Source organism: Drosophila mojavensis, unplaced genomic scaffold (assembly GCF_018153725.1).
Source record: "Drosophila mojavensis isolate 15081-1352.22 unplaced genomic scaffold, ASM1815372v1 contig_136, whole genome shotgun sequence".
Lineage (NCBI taxonomy): Eukaryota > Metazoa > Arthropoda > Insecta > Diptera > Drosophilidae > Drosophila > Drosophila mojavensis.
The window spans coordinates 29,070,246-29,094,101 of NW_025318667.1; the positions used below are offsets into that span (position 1 = coordinate 29,070,246).

At 40.8% G+C, this 23,856-nt stretch overlaps 2 protein-coding genes across 5 annotated transcripts in view; one reads left to right on the forward strand and one right to left on the reverse strand.

Moving 5' to 3' along the window:
* Nucleotides 1-23,856, forward strand: part of LOC6584944 (neuroglian) — a 44,754-nt gene that overhangs the window by 4,243 nt on the left and 16,655 nt on the right. For all 4 annotated transcript variants that reach the window (XR_004364464.2, XM_002010548.4, XM_015161660.3 and 1 more), the window contains exons 2-3: nt 14,771-15,201; nt 16,220-16,349. Coding sequence is in view for 3 of the 4 variants with exons in the window: in XM_002010548.4 (XP_002010584.2) it covers nt 15,132-15,201; nt 16,220-16,349 (200 nt within the window). In the remaining variant the exon portion in view is untranslated. The remainder of the gene's footprint in view (nt 1-14,770; nt 15,202-16,219; nt 16,350-23,856) is intronic.
* On the reverse strand, nt 8,104-12,737 carry LOC6584943 (actin cytoskeleton-regulatory complex protein PAN1). Its single transcript, XM_002010547.4, has 3 exons — nt 12,455-12,737; nt 8,476-11,523; nt 8,104-8,383 (listed from the first exon to the last, which is right to left on the reverse strand). The coding sequence occupies exons 1-3, from the start codon at nt 12,576-12,578 to the stop codon at nt 8,325-8,327; spliced, it is 3,231 nt and encodes a 1,076-aa protein (XP_002010583.1). The 5' UTR covers nt 12,579-12,737; the 3' UTR covers nt 8,104-8,324.

A 23,856-nucleotide genomic window follows, 5' to 3' on the forward strand; every position in this document is an offset into this window, starting at 1 on the left:
TTTTGCTCAGCTCGGTTCGGTTTTATGTCTTTTGTTTCGCTTCTGATGCTGCTAAGTTTATGATATCATCGATGCCGATATGCGTTTAGCTCAGACTTTCAGCGTTCACGCGCCTTTATTATTATTTTTTTTTTTCGATTTATGTTCATGCTTTTATTTTGAAGAATTAAAAATAAACGCCCAAAAAATTGTGTTTGCATTTCATTGTTGATATAAGCATATTTCTCCATATTTTTGCGGTCAGTTTGATATGTTTACTTGCTGTAGATACTTTTGTATCTGTGCGATACATTTTCATTTGTCAAATACATTTGTAGCTTTCAAGCATATGTTATATATTACTATTATTATATATATATAATAATATTATTATTATAGTATGTATAGTTGTTATAACTGTACATTTGTAAATTTGTACATCTGCGATGCATTTTTGAGTTAAGATACATAAGTATCTATGGGCTATATTTACATCAGTGATGCTCTGATATGTACATGTATTCCATGGATACATTGATATTGTGCCTGTGAGATTGTTTTGTAACTTTCAGCTGTCATTCTATGCTTGTAGCGGCACATTTGCTGCTGCCGCTCTTAGCGCCACTTAATTGGCTAAAACAGCTGGCCACGCAGCCGTAAATTGCGTCATTTGGTGGCCACTGGCCAGCAACCAGGGACAGCCAGGGACACACAACACTGTTGGCCTTAGCAACTGTACAAACGACCAAATATTAGCCAGAACAATTGGGAGTGCTTCAGAGAAAACGGTGCTAATTATCGTAGAGATACGTTCGGTGAGTCCATTATACCCCACATCTGCAGTGAGTGCAGGGTAGAGACTGTACAAAGCGCAGGACTCACAATGAGTCCTGCTCCGCTTATGATGTCATTTTTATTGTGCTCTGCCAGTTGCTGGCACGACACGCCCAACGCTCTTCAGCTGAAAGTTCAGACCCCATCCGTCCGCACATACAAATACGAAATCCTTTAGCCGGCCTACAAAATAAATCAATAAAAGCGCCAACAGTTTCGCCCTGGAGCAGGAAATAAGCCAGCAAGCACAAGCACAAATAAACAGCCAAATAAACAGACGGACCTCATAAACAAATGTCAAGCCGGCGAATGACATCACCGACAACAGCAACATCAACAACTTGCACAACAGCAACAACAGCAACAACAGCGACGACAACAACGACAACAACTTGAACAGCAACAACTACAACGTTGTCGTCATCATCGCTCGTTACTTGGCTTACGCGTCTTCCTGCGTTTCTTATTTAATTTTTGGCATTTATGTTTCATTCGCATTTCTTATTGCTTCGCTGGAATCGAGCGAAAAACCAGAACTAAGATAAAATTTTTGAAAATTACAAATTGTTCTAAATAATACTCTTTTCTTTGAGTACTTGAACATTCGTATCAATTTGATTTTTTTGCTTTTGGAAATTGTTGTATTAAAAACAAAATTGTGCTATTTATTTTTATTTTTAATTTAGCATTAGTATTTAAATTTTAAATTTTGTATTCATCTATTTTTTATTTTAATTTGTAAATTGAATATTTTTAGCTTAATATTGAGCCCATTCAAGCTCTATTAATTCATATGCATATTAATTTATTAATTTATATGCAACTGAATTAGGCGCTTAGTTGGCCTATTCATTAAGCAGAGTAAAAGTTTTAGACTAAGGCATGCAAATTGTTGCCCACCTGGGAGACGCTGACTTCGTTGCGGGCACTCGAAGTGTAGCTACCCTGTATATATATTGCATGTCTTTAATGTTGCGCCCCTCTTTTGAATAACTATGAATTTTTTAGACCATTTACCAAACAAAGTTTAAGTCTATATCTAAAGACTTTCTTTCTTTGATAATACTAGAGAAATTGCTGAAAAGGTTAAAGTATACTGGATGTATTTATGCTATTTCAAGCTCCTTCTTCTTCTTCTTCTTCGATCTTACAATGTGGACTCTGAAAGGACTAACTTAACATATGGTTAAGCTAAGTTTTGGCTTGATAAGTTATAACTACACGTAGAGGATGTCTGAGAGCTGTTCACTATTGCTCATCATGACCTTCGCCTGCACTGCATGCTGGGTATACCGGCTAGCCAGAGCTGAGTCGCTGTGCGTTGCCTTTGCATTTGGCGAAGCTGCGGTTTTCAGAGGCGGCTGCCCGCTTTGTTGCCGCTTAATGTTTGTGGGTCTGTTTGTTTTTGCTCATGTTTTATTATCATTTGCGGCCATTTATTACCGTTGCGCTGCCGGCGTCGAGTGCATTGCACTTTCAAGTGGTCGGGCCCCGCCTGGCCCCACACTGGGGGCTAGTGGCCGGGTCGGAACTCAAATCCCACTAACCGTTCATGTGGCACAGTTGCACACATCACATGGCTAAAAAGAAAATTTGCATTCGCCGCATTCCGCCAGCTAAGTGCCTGTTGTTGTTGTTGTTGTTGTTGTTGTTGTTGCGGCTGCTGCTGCTGCTGCTGCTGCTGCTGCTGCTGTTCTGCTTGTTGGCAGCGGTGTTTATTTGTTTTTCTTTGTGGGCTCGTTTCTTTCTTTTCTGCTGCTCAGCGACTGCCACTTGGCTACTTGTCATTTGGGTTAAAGTGTGGCCACCTCAATGCTCAATGCAAACCCAAAAGTAGACACACGGCAGAGCTCATTTAGAGTGCTGGCAAAAGCTAGCCGCCCTATACTCCGCACTTATTAGATAAAAAGAGGCGACACTGTGCAGTAGAAGGCGTGGTCTTGACGATCTAACTATGCCTAGGTGATCTAAGGGCTAGAGCTCCACATTACAAATATATTAGCTTGAATTAAAGATCTTTACCGGATACACACAATAAATTCCATGTAAAGTGCCACTAATGGAATCATTATCAGTCCTTTAAATTACACATCATTGGCGTATCGAGAGATAATGATCGATAATATTTTTATTTCCAGTCTTATCAAGTTTTCTAAGTATTATCAAGTTAATCCATCAGTCAATAGCTGACACAATTTCTGATTACATTGCCAATTGATATCATCGACTAGAGGTTACCCTGCCGCATCAAGCCTGGCACATCTGGACACAAATCCAAAAGATTGGAATACCAATCGTCAACTTAGCTCTTGAAACTTGTGGAATATTCCCATATAACGATTATGATATTGTATTATACATATAAACTTTATGGTGTCGACTGCACCATCATGCTCAGAATTGTCATTTTTCATGGGTTCTACTTGGCTGCCGATCGTGGTCAAACATGTATATCTTTTATGGGGTCGGCCGTCATTCTCAGAATTGGCATTTGGCATGGGTTCAAGGTGAAGCCAAGCAATGCCATCAGCCTTAGTCAGCCAATGGGTGTGTCCCATATGCACAGATGTGTGTATATAGTAGATAGCGATACCGTCATACAGATCATCAAAATATCATCTACCGAGAGCTTTGACTCATCCGCCCACACATTCGTTTGTTGAGCCGCTCTTCGGAGACCAAAAGCCGTCAAAGCGAATTACAGCCACCAAAAAGTGGTGACAATACGAGATCAATATAGATCCAATATAAGGCTGTTAATGCAGCTTAAGAGATTTAAGAAGGATTTCAAGTAAAGAAAATCACAAGCATTAGAGAATTTCAGATTAATTCTCTATCAATAAATGAACTATGAAATCCAGATTAGTGATAAAGTCAAGCTAATAATCATAATATTAATAATAGTGGGAAGTATAAAATGATCTATTATTATTAATATAAGCAATAGTCATCATGTTTTAAGGTAATACCTATAACGACCCCAAAACGTTATATGCTAAATGCTAAATGCTAGATAGTCTCTCGAGACTTCTCTCCATCGGCCCCTCAGTGGATATATGAATAAACTAAGTTCCGATTGCAATAAACCGTTACATCTACGACCTTGTTGATATTCGTGGCCGTCAAAATTAATTGTATGAGTATAAGCTTTATACATATATAAATATGTGGATGACTTGACTTTGAGCTAGAATTTTGGTCTTGTGGAAATTGTCGATCGACAAGGTAATACCCATTGAAACATGACTACAAAGAGGTATGTCAGTTGCAAATTTTTTTTTATCTCTTATTACGGTACATTGGTTTTGAAAATCTATATTATAGATCGGAAATAATGAAATATATTTTTATTATCAAATATAAGCCTCGGTTTCTACAGGCTATCTTATGGTCGGGCACGAAACTCTTGTGACTTGATATAGTTATTTGTATATATTTTGTTGTTGTTGCTGCTGTTGTTGTTGTTGTTGTTGTTGTTGTATTGCCTCGTAGTTAGTTGTAACCTCAAGCTTCCGTTTTGTGGGCTTTTTGCTTCATTGCCTATTAAATGCGATACGTCGCATTCGATGGCAATCTGAGCATCATCATTAGCAACCGAAACAGGCAATGCTAGCAGCATCATCATGATCACTATCATCATCATCATCATCATCATCATCAACAGCAGCAGCAGCAGCAGCAGCTTTGCTGTGTCTGCACTTTCCACGGGCATTTGTCGTCGTTTCATAAATTGCATTATCGTTGCCCGCTGCCAGTTGCCAGCTGCCAGTTGCCAGTTGGCAGTGCATTGAACCCGTGCTGCGGTCCGGCAACCCAACCAGCCAATTCCGACCGTAGCCCCCCACAGACAAGCCACCCAACACAGGCCATCAGCCAGCCCATGGGCTAGGTGTTTGCCAGCATTTGGCACATTTAGTTCAGACAAATGTATATACATATATCTTGTTTTCATTTGAATATGCATACACATATACACATCTAGTATACATATATCATAATCTGTGCTGAGTCACAATAGTCATTGACGCCCATTCGTGTGGAATGCTATGCCATTTAATTGTATTGGCGATTGGCATTTTCCTTCGATTCTGTTCTTGACGAAAGCATTTCATTCTATTGTTATGATAACAAACTGCAATTGGCATTGGAATTGCCAATGTGATACCTAATAGGTATTGTCTATTGTTAGGAACTGTGAAAGGGATCTCTACCGTCTACATATTAATAGCATTTTGATTTCATATGTCATCTAAAAGAATTTGTTAAGCAAAGCTGAAAGCAATTTACGTAAATCCTTAACAACCTGTAATGTGCATAATAATAAGCTAGGTAATACAAATGTATTTATTTGATATAAAAAATGCTTTTGTATTAACTTAAATATTGGGTGCTGCATAATTTTTTTGTAAATGTAAAATTACAAATAAAATTTAAAATTATAAATATTTCTAGATTAAGATTAATAATATTCTCATCTAAGAATATATATTTATACATATACGAACATTTTCTTAATTTTCGTGTTGTTTTGAAATCAAAATTTATATTTTACTCATATATCAAATCATTCTCAATTCAACACATTTCATTCAACGTATATATTGTATATACATATATGTATGTATTTCATATAATATAATCTCGCTCTCAATAACACATGATTATATTTTTGAATGATGGATTGTGCTCGGCAGCCTGATCTAGTTGGGTGGCATGAATGTGGGGGGCGTTAGGTCACATGCCCGCTCGCTCGCCGGGCACTCATAACAAAATTGCCATCGAACAGTGATTCATTTCGTTATTTCATTTTGTTGATGACCGCACACAAAAGAAGAAGAGAGAAAAAGAAGCGAATTGAAAACCCGAAAAGCCACCGACCATAAACGAGACCCGAGAACGTTGGCGGTGGCTGTGCGGCGTCTGGTGGTGCTGGTGGTGGTTAAATATTTGTGCATTGCAGTTTGATTAGATGGCCAGACTTGTGGCCAGGCCCAAGGGAGGTGGCAGCAGGGGGAGGAGCGGAGGGGAGGAGTGGAGAGAAGGCAGAGGAGAGAGGCGACACGAGCCACAGAGGGAATATAGGCAGCGACGGACGGAGGGTAGGTGTAACTCCGATAACTGAACCATTGCCCGCTGCCCGCTGCCCGCTGCCAGTTTCCGGGTGCCCAATTCCCAGTGCCTCGTATGCCGTGCCCAGTCGCGTGTCAAATAACTGTGCAGCTGAGGGTTGAACACCCAGCACAGGATATAAAGGAATACAGTTACACATACATATATGTGCATATGTGGATGTGTGTGTGTGTGTGTATGTGAATGTTAGGGTGCACATTCATATGGACTGATTCATGGCAGTTTTCGTGACATTTTCGTTATTGTGGTGCGTCCTGTGCTGAGCTGCCGTTTCCCATATTTGTTTTTGGCCAGCAAACAGACGTGAATGCGTCTGTCTGCGAGTCAGTCTGGCTGCAATCGAGAGCACTGAGAGAGGTGTCCCAGCAGCATCTGCTCGGGCTTAGGGTCCAGCCGAACGAGCCACCCTACTGCAGCTCGACTACTGTTCCGGTTGCCGTTGCTGTTTGATCAACAGCTTTTCTAATTAATTGCTCCGATGTCAATGATGCTGCCTGATGATGCGGCATGATGTGGCTGGCAAGCTGCTGGTCAAAGATTCCCTCTGTATGTATGTGTGTGTGTGTGTGTGCCCTCCTATTCGACCCATTTGACGCGCTCATTGTGCTGACTTAATTTACAAAATTTATTGGCCTTTAATGCGCTCGAATGCGGGCTGAGTTGAGCATATCTTTTCGTTTAGTTTTAATTAGGCACGTTCATGAGATTCATTCCCAGTTGCTCAGCTCTGAATTAGTCACACGCGGCGTATGCGCAATGTCGATGCAGTTGCCACAAGAGGCAGCCTGATGAAGCCACTCAGCAGGTCAACTGCACTAAGCTGTCTAATGAATCACACAAAGAGAGAGAGAGAGAGAGAGAGACTAAGATAGTGTGTGTGTGTGTGTGTGAGAGAGAGAGAGAGATAGAGGTCAAACTGAATATTTCACTAAGCTGCTTCAAGGCAGGATAATTTGTTGGTAACGAGTCAAGGCCGCACGACGAGATGCAAAAACTACAATTAGAGGCCATTGGGAATGCGGCAAAAGCCACACACACACACACACACACACACACACACACATTTGTAACATACAGTATACTACAAATTTGAGCAAAATATATTATAGATTGCAGATGAATTTCGCTTGGGGCTCGAATAGGCTATAAAGTCATTTCAGATTGGCTTTTCTTGTTGTCGTAAATATACTGAATGTACAGTTACATATATTACATTATATTCCACGTTTGTTTCGAGTTTTCTGAGAACAGTTTTGCATTTCACATTCTAAATTGCAGTTAACTCTTCAACTCCTACGTAAGTTTGGCAACATTCAGCCCGGTTTCTGAATATCAATAACAGTTGGCAGCCGATCCTACCCTCTGATCTAATCAGATTGCCAGCCATGACGGCGGCAGCGAATGGCTTTAATGAAATAATTAGCATAACTTTTTAATTAAAACTCATCGAAGCGCTCAGAGTTAGCCAGACAGACGCGGGCTGGTTCGGGCCTTAAGGGTGCCGGCACTGGTAGGGCTGCGCATAGGGTTGTGCCGCCACCCCGGCCCGTACGATCGAGTCCGCCTGCAACCCCCGATCTCGGGCGAGAGTGTCAGCTGGCGTGTGCGCCCCTCGAACTACCCTCATTAAGGTGTCCCATTAATCAAATGGCGTGCGATCCGACAATGCTGTTTGCCTTCTCGAAATGGCCTTCCATAAGCAGTTCCCGTAATACACCTTCGTTTTACTGCTGTTGAAAAACAAAACAATAAAATTTAAATTTATGAACACTAAACTGAAATCCAACATAATCCAAATTTTATAGGAACGAAATTAAGAGTGAACTTTTATAGATTGTTGCGATTTTTGTCTTAAATTGAGTTAATTACTTTTAGATATTCTAAAACAAAGATGCGAAAAAATATAATAATATATAAATATATTATTATCAAATTAATTGGAGAGTTCATACATTTTTAAATTTTTATAAATTTAATTTTATACATAAAAAAAATTTTTTTTTTTTTTTGTAATAAGTGTATATAAATATATTTCGAATTCAAGTTCAAACAACAACAGGTTTTTATTACTTTTCTTTAGCAAGAACATATGTTTTCCAGCTTTTAATTTTTATTTAAATTTTGATTGCTTAAATTTTATAAAGACTTTTAAAACAAAACAAAAAAAAAAAAAAAGTTTTTCGACAGACATAAATTTTGTATGAAATTCTATATGTTTAAGCACAGTTCTTAAATTCTAAATTATATGCTTACGAAAAAAAAAGAGTTTTATGGCCTATTTAATAGATTAAGTTTCGTTTTCTATTTATTTGCTTTATCGGTATTTCTTTGGTATTTTTACTGAACTTATTTATGGTATTTTCTTTGCGAAATTGCAAGATTTAAATTTCCACCACATAGCGACTGCTGCTAGACGGACTTATCGAGTAGTAGCTGTTCTCTGCAAGAAATTTATGTGAATTAAACGAGAGTTTGTGCAGAGTGGGCGGGCGGACTGAGATTCGGATTCGGAAGTATTTTGCATTTACGCACCTTCGTCGCTGTCGAAGCTGTAAAAGTTGTCGTCGTCGCGTGTCATCGAGCGGCGGCTGCGGCGCGCCTGTGCCTGCGCCTGCGCACGCTGCGACTGCGGCGCCAGCGCCAGAGCTGAGCCGTTGGCGTTCAGCGTGTGGGCCACGGTGGGCGTGGAGCTGCGCCGCCGGCTGTTGCTCAATGGAAAGGCCAGGGGCGAACCATACTCGCTGCGACTGCAATTCGAGTTCTGCCGATCCAGGCTGAGCTGCAGCTCTGTCTCAGTCTTAGCTGAGTTGTTGTTGCAGTTGTTGTTGTTGTTCGGTTGAGTTGTCACAATATTGGGTATAGCACTTGGCCTGGCATTTGTTGGCGTTTGCTGCTGCTGCTGCTGCTGCTGCTGCTTGTCCGCCTTCGGCTGCTGCAGCTGCGTTTTCAACTGCGGCTCTGGCTCCGCTTCTGGCTCTGGCTCGTCATCCGCATCGCTGCATGTGGTCAGCTCCTCGCTGTGCATCCGCCTGGCGCATAGGCGCGGCCTGCCCCCGAAGCGTGAGATGAGCTTGTTCACCTTTCCTACGTCGGCTGGATGCATCTGCTCGTTGTAGGTGAGACGCAGGGAGCTGGTCTTGACCAGCGGCTTGGATGGACGCGTCGTGGAGGCGCTGCGCTGCGGCAGAGTGCCGAGGGTCAAAGGTGCTGCGACTGGCAGGGGTGCAGCGGCCAGTGGTGCAGCGGCCAGTGGTGCAGCGGCCAGTGGTGCAGCGGCCAGTGGTGCCACTTGCATTGGTGGTGGCGGCGGCTTGCTTATGGGCAGCGGCGGCGGCACTGCATCATATATGGGCGCCACGGTGCTGGGTGGTGGCGGTCGACGCTGCGGCAAGGGCGGCGGTGGCGGCGACTCGGATGGCGGACGTTCCACCAGGCGTGCAAGATCAACATCCTGGTCAACATTCGCATTCGCATCCACATTCACATCTGCATCCACATCCACATCCATGGCTTCAATTTTATTTGTCACTTCGTCGTCATCCTCCAGCGGCTGCTGTTCCATCAGACTCTCGCAGCTGTTGCCAATCTGCGGCGTCTGCAGCCGTATCCTGGTCACGCGCGAGCTGCTGTCGTCCGCATCCTCGCCGCTGTCGCAGCTGCTGCCGGCGCTGATGCGCAGCATTGGGGCGTTGCGCAGCGCCTCGTCGAAGTCCGCGAAGGCGGCAGCGGCGCCGCCATCGCCCTCAAAGATGTCTATGCTCTTGGGCTTGTATAGCGCGGGCGCTGGCCAAGCGCTGGGGCTGCTCATCTGCTGCGCCTTGAAGTCGGCTATGATCTGCTGGTTGGACACCCATTGATGTTTCTCCAGGGCCACGGGCGACGGCACTGGCGGGGGCGTGGCGGCCACCGCCAGAATCAACGTCGACTCGTAGGCATCCGTGTGCTGCTGGTGGATGAGCACGCGCGGATAGTCGGAGGCAGCGGCGGCCAGCTGCTGCTCCACAGTAGCGTCGTCCTCGAGTGATTCGCTGCTCCAGGCAGTCGATGCGCCCGCCTGCAGCGAGGTCAGCGTCTGGCGCTTGGCCAGGGCGGCCGGCGATGCGTCTGGCTGTGGCTCCACTTCCATCTGGCCGTATGCCTCATCCGCACACACATTCTGGCCGCTGTCCTCGCTGTCGCTGCTATCGCTGTGGTGATAGGTGGCTTCCAGCTCCTCGTCGTCGATCTCGACGGGCTCGCGGCCAACGGTATTCGGCTTGTTGCCCGCCTCAGCTCGGTCAGCGCCGGAGCGCTGAAAGAACTTGAGCTGCTGCATCTTCTCGTTCAGCTTGGTCATCGTGCGCTCCAGGTGGGCGCCCATGCCGACGAAGCCAAAGGCGGCGCCACTTGCAGCGCCACTTGGCTGCTGTGCCGCCTGCTCCTGGCTGTCGCTGTTGCTCTTGAAGCTGCGGCGCCAGCGCTGCTGCAGCTGCTCGCTGGAGGCAAAGCGGCGCAGGCGCGCGCGCAACGTGTCGCCAGTGCTTGAGCGAGTCTTGGACTTGCGCTGCTGCTGCTGCTGCTGCTCTTCGTCGGAGTCGGAGTCATCAGCGGCTGGCCTGGCGGCCGGCTGCTGCACGCGCTTGATGGACTTGCGCAGACGCTTCAAATTCTGGCGAACTGCCTGGCGCACGGCCTGCGGCTCCTTCGGCTTCTGCGGCTGCTGCTCCTCCGACTGATCCTCCAAGGGCATCGGCAGCGGCGGCTGGCGCACTCGAGCGAACCGGGTGGCGGCTATGCCCGTCTTCTTGCGCGGCACCGCCGGCACCTGTTGCTGCTGTGGTATAGCCTCTTCCATGCCGCTCTCGTCGCCGCTGTGCTCGGCGACGCTGCGTCGATGCTGCTGCTGCTGCGCCTTCAGCGTATTCTCCCGGGTAAAGGGCAGCGTGCTGATGTGTATGTCGTAGTTGTCGGCTATTTGGCGATCGCGGCGTGCCTGCGCCATCTGCTCGACGCGTCGCTCCGCCTCGTACTGCTCCACGTAGCGATCGACCTCGATGCCGTCGCGCCGGACGACTATCTGCTTGGCGAACAGGTGCTTCAGCCGCAGCTCGCTAAGGCTCTTGTAGCCGCGCTGCAGGCGCTGCGTTAGGCTGCTGCTGCCGCTGTTACGCGGCGTCGGCGTCGGCATCGCCGCGTCGCCCGGGGCCATCGTTGGCGGCACTTTAACGGGACTAATCGGGCGTGACACGCGTGCTGCTGCGCCATATGGTGCGTAGTAGTCGTCGTCCAGGCTGCCGGCGCTGCGGTAGGTGCCGCCCGCACTCGGCTGCAGATGCTGCGGCGCCACCTGGTCATGCTCGTGCTCGTGCATCAGCGAGCTAATTGTCGATATGCGCTGCGGCGTCCGATCGATGAACTGTGCCTGCGCCATGCCCATGCCCATGTCCATGCCCGACGCCTCCGATTGCAGCTCAGCAGCTGTCGCAGCTGGCGCCTTCTTGCCGCTGCCACTGGCGCGCGAGCCGCGAAAGATGCGACGTGCAGCGCGCAGCTTGGGCAGAGACTTTGGCAGCTTCAGCTGCGGCAGCGATGTCAACTTGGCTGAAAATAAATAGAGTTGAATTAGCCTTGATCGTCACTTATGGTTTGATCTAGTTCAAATGGTTCAAGTACGGAACAAGTTCACTCTGCTGACAATTGATATCAATTTATTTACTACATTTGATGGAATCGATAAAAAGTAAAAAAAAAAAACTGTTGAAGTATCCGACTAGAAAACACCCTCAGTTCCGCTTAGTAAATAGAAATGTGCCAGATTTTTATATAACTGGAAATTGAAGTGTTTTGCATATTTTGTTTATTTTTGTTTTCCATATCCGACTAACAGCACATTCAGTCATTTCAAAAATGAAAATGTTTTGCAAATTTTTATATTTTTGATTTTATATTCGACTAGAAAATACTGCTATGCATTTATTTTGTCTTTGCGACAAATAAATATATTTCTGAGATTTGTATATTGCTTGGTGCTATAGAAGATACTAATAGCACCACGTATGAAAAGCTAAAGTATTTTCGAGAATTTTATGTTTTTATATGTGTTTCAACCACTGGAAATGAGCTCTAGGGATACACATAGAGGATCGAACTAGAAGTTTCGTTTGTCTGTTTTAATACTTGTTATAATAAAAATACTTTGTATACTTGTTATAATAATCGTAAACCTCATTTGAACTAGTTTATTTAAGCAGTTTTATACAGTTGTCAAAGACCCAAACTATCTAACACTTGCAATCCTCACGGTCTATGCCATGTGAACTAGTTCATTTAGGCAGCGAACTGAAGTATTCCACAGATATGCGCTCCCTCACACTTCTTACGACTGGTGAACTAGTTCGCTGTTGCAGTCAGTGAAAGTACAAACACTCCAAAGTCAAATACTGCTTAGCACTTGCAATTAGCATTGGCTGATGCACGAACACCGTGCCTAAGTCTAGGTGGAAATACTCATTGGGTGCATTGCAATGCTAACCTTTCAGATTCTCGACATCCAGACGCTGGCACAGATTGCGTAAATCCATAATGCCCCGGTGACTGTGACCGCTCCGCTCCGGTGGCTGATGCTGAGGCTCCTGCTGATACTGTAGATGGCTCATTGATGCAGGTGCGACGTTCTGGCTATTGCGATATTAGCAATCAACGTCCGTTGCAGTGCAGCATTTTTACCAGTTTGATGTGCAGCACGTTGTTGGCGTTCACAGACAGCTCGGTACTGGAGAAGATCCGTCCGTCTAATGCTAATTCAATTAGCGTTCGTTTCTAACCCTTGCTTTCTGGCATTCCAATGCTAACTTGCCCTCGTCTCGTATTGGCCCTGTCTGTCTCTGGGTCTCGCTTTCTATCTCTCTCTCACTCTGTCTCTCGAGTCGTCTTGCGTTGCATGTTGCCGTTGGCGTTGTCGTTGTTGCGTTCTCGCCTGACACATTTTCCATTGAATGGCATTTGGGAATTAGGTCTATGACGACGACGACGCACAGCACCAACAGCACAACCAGCCCCCATATCATCAGACCCAAACTATTTTTAGTGTATTTGTGCGCATTTTGCAGTTGATTCATTGACACTTTCAACATACCCTGACCACTAGTTGAAGGTGGGTATAAACGACTTTTATGTAAATAAAAACAAAATTTTATTAAAAACTTTATATACTCCTTTATATTTGCCTTTTCGCCAAGTATAGTTGTTTTGCATGAAGTTGATTAAAAGCAATTCTTGTTAAGTTTTCTCCTATACATAGGGGCTTCATATTATATCTATAGCTATCAAGTCTTCTTGTACTTGATAAGTATCGGCTTTTGCTAATAAAGAAAATGCAAATACTTTAAACTAGTTTTAATAATATCCTTTTATAAACTGTTCTAATCAAGTTTTCTCACTCTTTCATTGTAACAATAAATATCGATTTTAACTCGAAGTCTCTTGAAAGCGACTGAACGAGTCTTAAATTCGTTATATGTAAGTTTTTATCACAGAGGCAATTAAATGAGTATCCTCCCTCTCTTGTCCTATAGATAGATTTTGGCTGCATATATTTTATTGTTGTTTTATAATATCGATAATTTTCGATTTATGTACAGAAACATAAAAAAGCATTTATAGTTCAATTTACTTTAACCAAAGACATTTCTAGAGATAGAGAAAGGGTACCATCTAGTCATGGACCACCGCCTCAAGCAGTTTTACTTATTTTGAAAATCGTTTTTCGGTTTTCTTTTCTCTGTCTCTGGTGCTGGGGCTCGTCAGTTGTTGACCACTTCCGATGACAGCGAGCGTAGCTGTCAATTTGTCGGTTTCTCGGTGACTGTTTTTTTTTTGTAGCACCCACAAAAGTAATAATTGCAATTATCGATTTTTAAGTTCGGCCTCTGACGGTCGTTGTTTGTCGTTCACATTTATCGGTTTGTCTTTGGCTAAGCGCACAGCGTGATTCTGAAACATTTCGCCTCGCGTTGGGTCTGTGTGACCGCAAGTCTAATCAAGCGATTACACGAATCACCTAGATATAGACCGTTAAGCGCACATTCAAGGGAATCAGATTTGGATTTGAATTGAAAGCGAAATTGCTTAAAATATCTATAAGATTAAAAGCAGACAACTGAACAAGCTTCTATTGAAGAAAGGTAAATAATGAAGTGTGACTTCAGTTCGTAGGAATCTTATCTTTTCGATCTATATGCGATCTCTATCTCTCTCGATGAAAATAAATCACGTCTGTTAGCTTGTGCAATCAATGAGGCTGCTTGTATTCTTATTAAAGCTCGGGGTTGAAATTATATGATCAATCCTTAAGATTTTGAGGATAAAAATGAACCGTATCTTCCAGACTTGTATAGATATGAACACAGATCAATCATATGATTATCATATGATATGGTTCATTGATTGATATGATTCATCATAGATGAATCATATGCATTCGCTAATCCTAATGCATCTGAATTTGCTCTAAAATTGCGAAAATTCGAGAAACAAGAATTTGTAAATAAAAAGCAATCTGTTAAATAGTAAACAATATTGAAGCAATTTTTAAGAATTAAAGAGCAAAGTAATATCTGACCAACATAATAATAATATATTTTCTCTACTCTTCTATTTGCAGAAAACACACACAACAATAGCAACAAGAAAAGAAACAATAACAAAAGTATCAAATAAAAGAGCTATAAACTTTTACAACCGTCAGCTATATATAGTATATCTATTATAATAGTTATTAGACAAACGAGGAACGTTTGCCGTTGAAGTGTGAAAAAGTAGCTCAATGTGTCCTCTTCTTCTTCTTCAGCAATCGTGCATGGAAAGGAAAAACGCTCACTTGGATGCAATTTTCATTAGTGAGAAAATTGTGAGAACCTAAGCAAGAAAGAGCGAAGCGAAGGAAAAATACAACAAAACAAAAGCGAAAAATATAAATAAATAGAAAATAAAAGGAAACATTCCAGACACAGTACAATTGCAGCACGACGAAATTGACAATACAATTGCGCTGATAGTTGTAGATCCCAGGTTTCGCAGAACGGGGCACCGACAGTGTGTGGGTGTGTGTCAGTGCATGTGTGAGTGTGTGTGTGAATCCACAACAACAGCAGCAGCAGCAGCGACAACAACAACAACAACAATTGCAGCACAGTTGAACAACAACTAAAATGCGGCGGCAGTCAACGATGCTGGCCGCGATATTACTGGCTGCCATTTTGGGCAGCTCAACGGCAATGAGTAAGTCGAAAGTCCAATTTCAATTCCAATTCCAATCCCGATTCCAATTTGAATTTCAATTCCAATGCCGAGCCTAAATCCCAATCAGAAACCCATGTCCGCCAACTGTGTAATTTGCATCTAATTTCTAATGAAAGCCAATGAATTCATAGCAGATCTCGTGTTCAGCTTTCGCTGCAACAATTCTGCTCTTCAAGATCATTGATCGATCGATTGCTTCAAAATAGATCATTATGAATACAAGTTAAGTTATTAAATTTTCAAGTTTTGTCCATATCTAAATATTTAATAATTATCATCTCTAGATGGTTTATTAGACGATCCCCTTTTAATGATCAATTAGCTAGGCTACATTTTGTATCCATGTGATCTGAACCTACTGAAATCTTATTCAGTTTAGTCTTTTATTGTTTGTCATATTAAACATATATTTGCTTTAACAAGCGAAACCTCTTTCACGGTTCTTCTGTTTATATTTATATGAGCTAATATCTTTTTCCAGTGACAATCAAAAACCATTATATTTTACAAGCAGTCTTCAACATTTCCTTTGTATCTTCAATTTTTCAATTCAATTCGTGCCATCTTCTTATGTGCTTGATCTGTAAACGTTTAATATTTAACTTCAAGCATTTTCTTGCGCTAGAGATCTCTAATATTGAACTATTCTTAGTAGAAGTTGTAGATGTTGAAAACTTTATTTATGTACTCTTTTTGGGAGTGGACGAATTTGATAAAGAATTTTGTTAAGGCCCACCTGAGCCACTCTCCCAACCGAGCACTATTGAGCCATAAAAATAGCCACTGACTGCGACAGATTTCGTTATAAATAAATGTGGAAAACAACTTTTTAAGTGGACCAAAGAGACTAGAAATAGAGCGTGCCAGAGAGTGAGATTTACGCCCTAATTTATGTGCCAAATTAGTGAAGTCTGTCCCTCCCCATAGTTGTGCGAGCAACGCTGTGCCCAATAGCTAAACTGACGGTGCTGCTTCTCCTTCTTATTGTTCTTCTCAGACAATTCCCCGCCCCGGATCATCAAACAGCCTCCCACAGATGAGCTGCTTTTCAAGGTGGCGCAACAGAACAAAGAGAGCGACAAGCCATTCATTATTGAGTGCGAGGCCGATGGACAACCGGAACCGGAGTAAGTACACATTACATATGATGTTTTACATTAACATATACGTATAATATATATGATAGTCTAATACGAACACATTCCGTTTTCTATATTTAGCGTAGATCAAGTATTTGGCAATTTACATAAATCAATTTAAAGCAGGCCCATGCCAAACGGCATTTCGTATAAAAACTGATTTAGTTTTTCCCCTCTCTCTCTCTCAGTCTCATTAAACTATATTTATGTGGTCTGTATGTTTATCCTCTCTTGTTTTCTACATTTTAAATGTCTTCTGCGATAGTCTGCTTTTAGATTTGGTTTCTAAATTTCAAAAAAAAAAAAAAACAAACAAACAAAAGCAATTCACATATTTATGAATAAGTTGCTTCAGAATTATGTATTACAGTAATATTCCATTTGGATTTCATTTCATATTTTTATTCTGATTGAAATTCTCTCAAGATATTTTTACAAATACAAAATTTGGAGTGGTTTAGGATATGTTTTGTCTATTATTTGTTAAAAAAAAAAAAAAAAAAAATAATAATAATAAAAAATATTATTATATTAAAAAAAAAAATTATTAATAATAATAATTAATAATGATAACATGAATTAATAATAATACGCAGAAAAAGTCAACAATATAGTACTTAAAACATTTCGCTCACAAATACTATAATACTATATATAAGCTAACTGCATCACACGCCAGGTGGCGCCTGGGCAATGCAATTGATGACTTCATTTGCTGACTTCATTTCATTTGCCAGTTAGACTTATCACTATATTTTCATGCCTTGACCCATAAAGTAGAAAGAAAGAACGAAAGAATATATGTCGAACATAATTGATGCAATTTATTTTCGTAGCACTAAGTAAATTGTTTTACTTAAACTATATGCCAGATGTTAAAGAAAAGTTGATGATTAAGTCGAATGGTGATGGGGCATTCCATGAATTTCAATGACTCACATGTGTCTGCACATGTCAAAAAATTAAAAGTCAAGTTGAGCTTTTTTCCTCCTCTTCTTTCTCTTATTTAGAACCTGTTGGCAATAGAAACACGTTTCTATATATGTATGTATATATTTCTGTTATATTCATTATGTACTTGTCCCATTCCATTGCATTTATTCATTTCGAAAATGCGGAATTTCATTTTTATTTTGACGCGCTTGGACGATGACCTCATTTGTGATCTGAAAAAAAATAAAACACACGTAGGCTTAAATAGAAGAAGTGCGTGACGTGTTGTATGAAAATATGAGAAATAGCTAAAACGAAAATAGTTTTTCCGACAGAGCAGTAGCAGCAGCAGCAGCAACAGCAACAGATGTCAGCCCAGCGTTCGCTCTCACTCGCTCGATCGCGCTCTCTCCCTCTCTCTGTGTGCCGTTTAACCTCTGCGAGAGAGTTGGCAATGTGTAAAAACACAATTTCCACACGCATTTTCCTTTCCTCTTTACTATTTATTTTTACAACTGCTCGTCAAATGGGTTAATAGTGGAAAAACTCAATGTGTGTGCGTGTGTGTCAGTGTGTGTGCTCGGTTTTTGGGCCATGCCGATGATGTTCTTGCGGCTGATGATCATCGTCTCTCAAGCTCTTTATGATGTTGGCAAGTGAGCGTGTTGAGCAGGTACGAATGATAACCAGTTTGACCGGATGGTCCGGCACGCTTAGAATATACGATTACACACATATCACATATATATGTATATATATATATATATATATAAATCTTGTTGAATACAAGTATATAGAAAGCGCTATGGGCATTACGTAATGCCAGCAAAATGAGCTGCTTGCTACAGTTGGCCCGACTTGCTGCTTTAATTGCTTCTCATGAAGATCAGCACGAATGACCGGCTATTGCAGCGCCATCTGGCGGCACTTATTATGTCCTCACACTTCCCAATGAATATGTCAACGCCTGCTAACGTCTTTTTGGAAATGCCTCTTTCAAATTTTCCTCTTGCCAATTATTTGCCAATTGCTATATTCAGTGCCTAATGGCAATTTATTGAAATTAAGTGATTTTGCATATCAATTTGCAATTGCATTTGATTAATTTCTTCTTCGTTTCTTAAATGTTCATTGAAACAAACGGCTGAAAGTAAAAGTTAAGCAAATTCACTTAAGCTTAACAATTGTTTAATTGCACATGAATGATTTAATTGTGAGATATACACAATTACTTAAAAACTAATTAAACTTAAGTGCGCTTAGTATTACAAAACGTGAATGAATGCACGATAATTGAATGAGAGAGAATGATTTATAATCATCCAACTTCATTGCGAAATGTGTAAATCCGTGCATGACAGTCGTAAATATGAGTGAATGAATCTTTGAGTTATCTGCATTGAGCCAGTGAATTTGAAGATTTACTGTAAATGCAGGAAAATATCAATGGCAAAGAGAAAGAAGCAATCGATGCGTTTAAGAATACTGAAAACTAGGCTTAATAGTTCAGAAAACGAATTTATGTAACCATTTATTACCGGACAGGTGGATTGACGGGCGTCTAGAATAATTTATTTTCTTATTCACAGTAATAATTGTTGCTTGATCTGCTGTAAAATTGTATTCACTTAATATTCATTTAAAATATTATAGTTTTTTCAAATCATGCCAACGCCCACTTATGTAAATAGGCATATCAATATGTATAAATAATGCATTTCAGAGATCAGCATGCATATAATACATATGCATATTTTTGGATCCAAACTTTGGTTGACCAACAACGCATTTCTCTACTCCACTTAAGAGAATCAATTTCTGTACGAAACTTTCTATGTCAATGATATCAAATCGATTATTGTAGGTCACTTCAGCCCATTCATATTACAGGTCGCTGTATTTTTTTATACACAGAAATTACAAAAAAAAAAAGAAGAGAAAGATTATGGAAAGTAAGTAATTAGAACGGGGCGTATGCGTAATAGAGTCGCTCATAGTTCAGTTCACAATGGACTCGCGTTGGCCTCTCACTCGTATCGCTCGACTCGAACTCTACGCCTCTGTGATTCAGCGTGACATACTTAGGTTTTTGTTGTTGTTGTCATTGGCTGCTGCTGTTTTTCACTAATGTGCATCACACACTACACACACACACACACACACTCGCAGTCACATAGGTATATATAATATATATACTCTATTACTGCTGCTGCATAGCGGCGCAATGCGTGCACAGCTATTTATAGAACGCCCAAGTGTTGATATATTTTTCAATCATTTGCCATGCGTTGTTAAAGTGGGCAATATAATATTTTACGTCTAGAAAAGATTTTGATCTCAAAAAATAGATATAATATAATTTAGTTTATGTATGCAACTATATATAGATTTATACAAATATAGCACAAATATAGAGTCGCTTAAGATTAGTCAAAAGTTAAATTAATATTTGAAAGACTTAATAAAACGTAATTTTGATTTATTATTTTTATATTTATTTTTAGAAATTTATATAATTAAAATAGAGTCTAATGCTCTTTTAATTTACATTATTATTTTATTATTATTATTTGTGAATTTTTTAAAAGTCTTTTTGGCGTAGTTGCACCTTAAGATAAGGTTTTTCCAAAAGCTTTTCAAGTTAGGGCATTCCATAGTCGACTGACCCAAGAGACATGGACAGCTATTCTACTTGCTTGTTTATTTTTGGCTTTTAGCACTTGGTCGCTAATAAAATTATAATAATAATAAAACTGCTATTCAATATGCACCGCACAGATGTGGGTAACGCGTGGGCGTGGCAAGCTTTAATTCAATTGTATTGCAGTAAGTTGAAAAGGCTGGGCACCTACGCCGTGGGTACGCTTGTATGTGCGTATATACTTTGTATATATGTATGTATATATATATACATATGAATCTATGTGTGTATTATATAAAACACTTACATATGTATATTTGGCCCATTTGCATTCGAAAAGTATTGCTCTGGCTCAGACCAATGAACGTGACAATCGAGAAATTCTGGCAACCCAATTCGATATGCTTCAAATGCCCAATAATCAAATATAATATATATGCCAATCAGTGTTAAGTGTTCAGCGGAAAGAGTGCAAATGATTAATGCTGCTCGAATAATATTTCTCGATATTAAAGTTGCACTTCAAGTACGACACTTTAGATTAGTGATGATTGGCCTTAAGGAACAATAATGGGAATGGAAAGTAGCACAAATGCATTGAATGGGCTCAAAAATTGAATTTCATATATAATAAACTAAAATATAAAACGATGTATTCATATATTTTGTATATAATAAACTAAAATATAAAAATATGTATTCAAATTTGTATGTGAGCTTTTCTCTGTTGCTGACAATCCTTTGTCAGTATCGCAGAATGCCGATCACAACTGATAGTCACACATAATGAATAAATATATATAAATAAATATATATATTGACATATATACATACATTTACATAATTGTCGGCATTGTTTCGAGTCAAGTGCAAAATAAATATATAAAACCAGACATTTCAGGTCCATTCAACTGGGCAGCTTCAACTATTGTATCTGGCATCTCATCTATGCCATGTGCGTGCGTGCGTGCGTGTGTATTGTCTCTCTGTCTCAAAAGTTCTCCAAACTTGTCTGCCGTAACTTTGTAAAACTAGTTTCTTTTCGTGTGGGCGTGCGCGAAACAGAAAGGAGAAGGAACAAAGCTAAGGCAACAACAACTTTTGTTGAGAGTTGCAAACATATGTTGGCATCGTCAACTGCTGCTCCTCCATTGATTTTTGTGGGCAGCAGTTCAGAAGCGTAACAACTCCGCGATGCTGCTCCGTTCTGCCGGCCTCAGGCGGTGTAGCACAAATAGCGCATACGCCACGTTGATGGCAGCAACACATGTTTCCATAGCCAAACACGACTATCAAATGCCCTGTATTAATTTTGAAAGTTTTGGTAAATATATATTCAAAGTCCCTGGCCTTTATAATATACATAGAAATATAAAATCAGTATGACCTAGACGATTATGAAGTACATGGGATCCAAGTTAGGAATATTTTAGTATAGGGTATATTTCCAGTGTCCCTCGAGCGTATGTGATAGTGTGGCTGTGCTGGCTCCTGAAGGAGGCAGCCGCAGCTTCATTGATTTTTCACGCTCGACTGCGGCTGCTGATGTCCTTGGCTGTTATTTTTGCTCCTTTGGCGCCGTTATATTGTTGTGTTTGTTTGTTTTTATAGCCGCTTCATGTATATTAATGAGCCTGGTCTCGACTAACTGGCGCCCTCTAGCCAAAATGAAAAAAAAAAAAAACAGCAACTGTATTTGAAATTTCACAGAAGTGCAGCACAAATGCTGCACGCTTTAAGCACCCACAAACAACTACCCCAAATAAAAGATTCAAAAAGATTTGAGCAGCCCCTGCTTAAGCTTGGAGCACACAGACACTCACGCTCACACGCACACATTGCCCTGTTACACCACCCATAAAATGTGCCTAGTCCATTGTCGTTGTCGTCGTCGTCGTCCATCGTGATTAAAATCAACTTCATCAGCGCATTTTACCATTTTTGGAACGCCTCAAGCGCAACAGCAGCAAAAGAAAAAAAAAAAAAAAAGAAAAAAAAAGCGAAGCAAAACTGAGACAACTTAAGGGGAAATTGGTAAACAATCGTTGCTAGACTGCATGATGCTCTACAAAATAACTGATATACATTAGCGAGCATGAGAGTAATTGTAGTGCTGAGCTAGCACTGTGTAGCATATACAAATTTATGAAAACATGCGTGTTAATAAAAATAGTAGTTGCTATTAAAATAATACATGAGCTTACAATCATTGTGATCCCTCAAACTAAAAGAAACGGTACTTTTTCCGTTGCATAATTATATAATAAATTATCATATTATCATACTATGCTGATTTAAATATGATAACATTATACATAATATTAAATGCAATATAATACTAAAATAAATAAAAATATAGCACGACATTTGCTATATGTATATAGTTTACAATATATATATAACAATTAAAAAAAAAAAAAAAACAAGAACGTCTGAGGACGTAATTATGATAATGGCTAGCCTTAGCTTCCCTTTAGTTCACACACGACACACCCAAAATGCTCAACAATATTTACCCATTGCAGTACAGGGTATAAATGGCATGGGCCGAGTCGCCCCCACAGCGTCGCTCTGGCTGGGGGAGCTACTTCCACTACTTCCGCACATGATTCATGCGTATCAATCAAACTTTAGCACAAACGCCGCTGTCATTTGTCATTTTGTTGGCTTCGACTTTTGGTAATTGGGGCGGTTAAGCTACCACACAGACAGACAGACGTATATATGTATATATATAAATATACATATATGCATATTGTGTGTGTGTGTGTGTGTGTGTGTGTGTGTGTGTGTGTGTGTATACATCAAGTGTACTGAATTTCCGTGCAACATTTGCTCGCAAATTGAAGAAAATCGATGAACTGCGACGCAGAAATGACACAGGCGATTGCTTAAGCAATAAAGTTGAGTTTATCTAGCGCAAGGAAGTTGCAAAAACTTTTGTTGCCTTGGACTGGGTCTGGAAAAATAAAGGGAAGCACATTAAAGACTACAACATTCTTTCAGCTGAATATGTTCTTGAAAAGCCCAATCTGTAAGAATACTTAAAGTATAAGTTGCTTCCATTCTATGGTGATCCAGAAATTCTGAAAAATTCATCAAAAATGTGCTCTTAGTACATCATGCATAATAGATGACAAATCTTCTGAGGTAAACAATGTATTATGGGTATTTAACATCTATAGCACAAAACTTGCAGCCCCAGCGAAGCCTTTAAATTCCTGATGCATTACGAAGATAGAAAGTTTTCAGTTGCCTAGAATTTGTGAATCGTGAGCAGTAAAGATCCAGCTGCGATTGTATATCGTGATATCTTGAATTTTGGTAAGCAGAAGCTCGCTTTTAACTGCTTTCCACTTTTTGTGTAACAATTCCCACGTTGTGCAATGCCTCAGTTGTAGCCCTCTTGCTTGCTCTTCTCTTTCCTCTCAGGTTCTTCCTCATTGTTCTTTGAGCATTTCTTCTGGCTTGTGTACTTTGCCGCCTTGCTGCTTTCTTCGCCCTGACTCTTAACTCATTATAATTACCTCCATGTTCTGCCGGCACTGTTGCCGAGAAAGTTATGGGTCAAGTCTATCGTGTATGCCCATTGCATCATTTTGGGCTCATTTATGACCGTTGAGCATTGTGAGAATTCTAATGCCGCTGCCCTTAAACCGCAAAGCAGCCAGCAATAAAAAACGGTTGTCGTCTACCATACATATCCAAAATTGTGTGAGCCGGTTTCCGGTGCAGGTGCTTCATCCGTGCGTTGTTCTATGTAAAATGAGCGAAAATTGTCTTGGAAGTAGTGACAATCAATAATCGATAAGTAATATAGAAATTTAGTTCCATCGTTAAAGCGATAATTTCGCAATAAGGTATGAAATGTGATATTCAATGCCCCGCAGGGTATCAAATAGCTAATCGATAACCTAGAGC

Excerpts from the sequence above, each read along its gene's own strand:
- LOC6584943 (XM_002010547.4), bottom strand. The coding sequence starts at position 12,578 with ATGAGCCATCTACAGTATCAGCAGGAGCCTCAGCATCAGCCACCGGAG. Across the intron at positions 11,524-12,454 it reads GGATGTCGAGAATCTGAAAG|CCAAGTTGACATCGCTGCCG; the intron begins GTTAGCATTGCA and ends ATTTATTTTCAG. Across the intron at positions 8,384-8,475 it reads CAGCTTCGACAGCGACGAAG|AGAACAGCTACTACTCGATA; the intron begins GTGCGTAAATGC and ends AATTTCTTGCAG.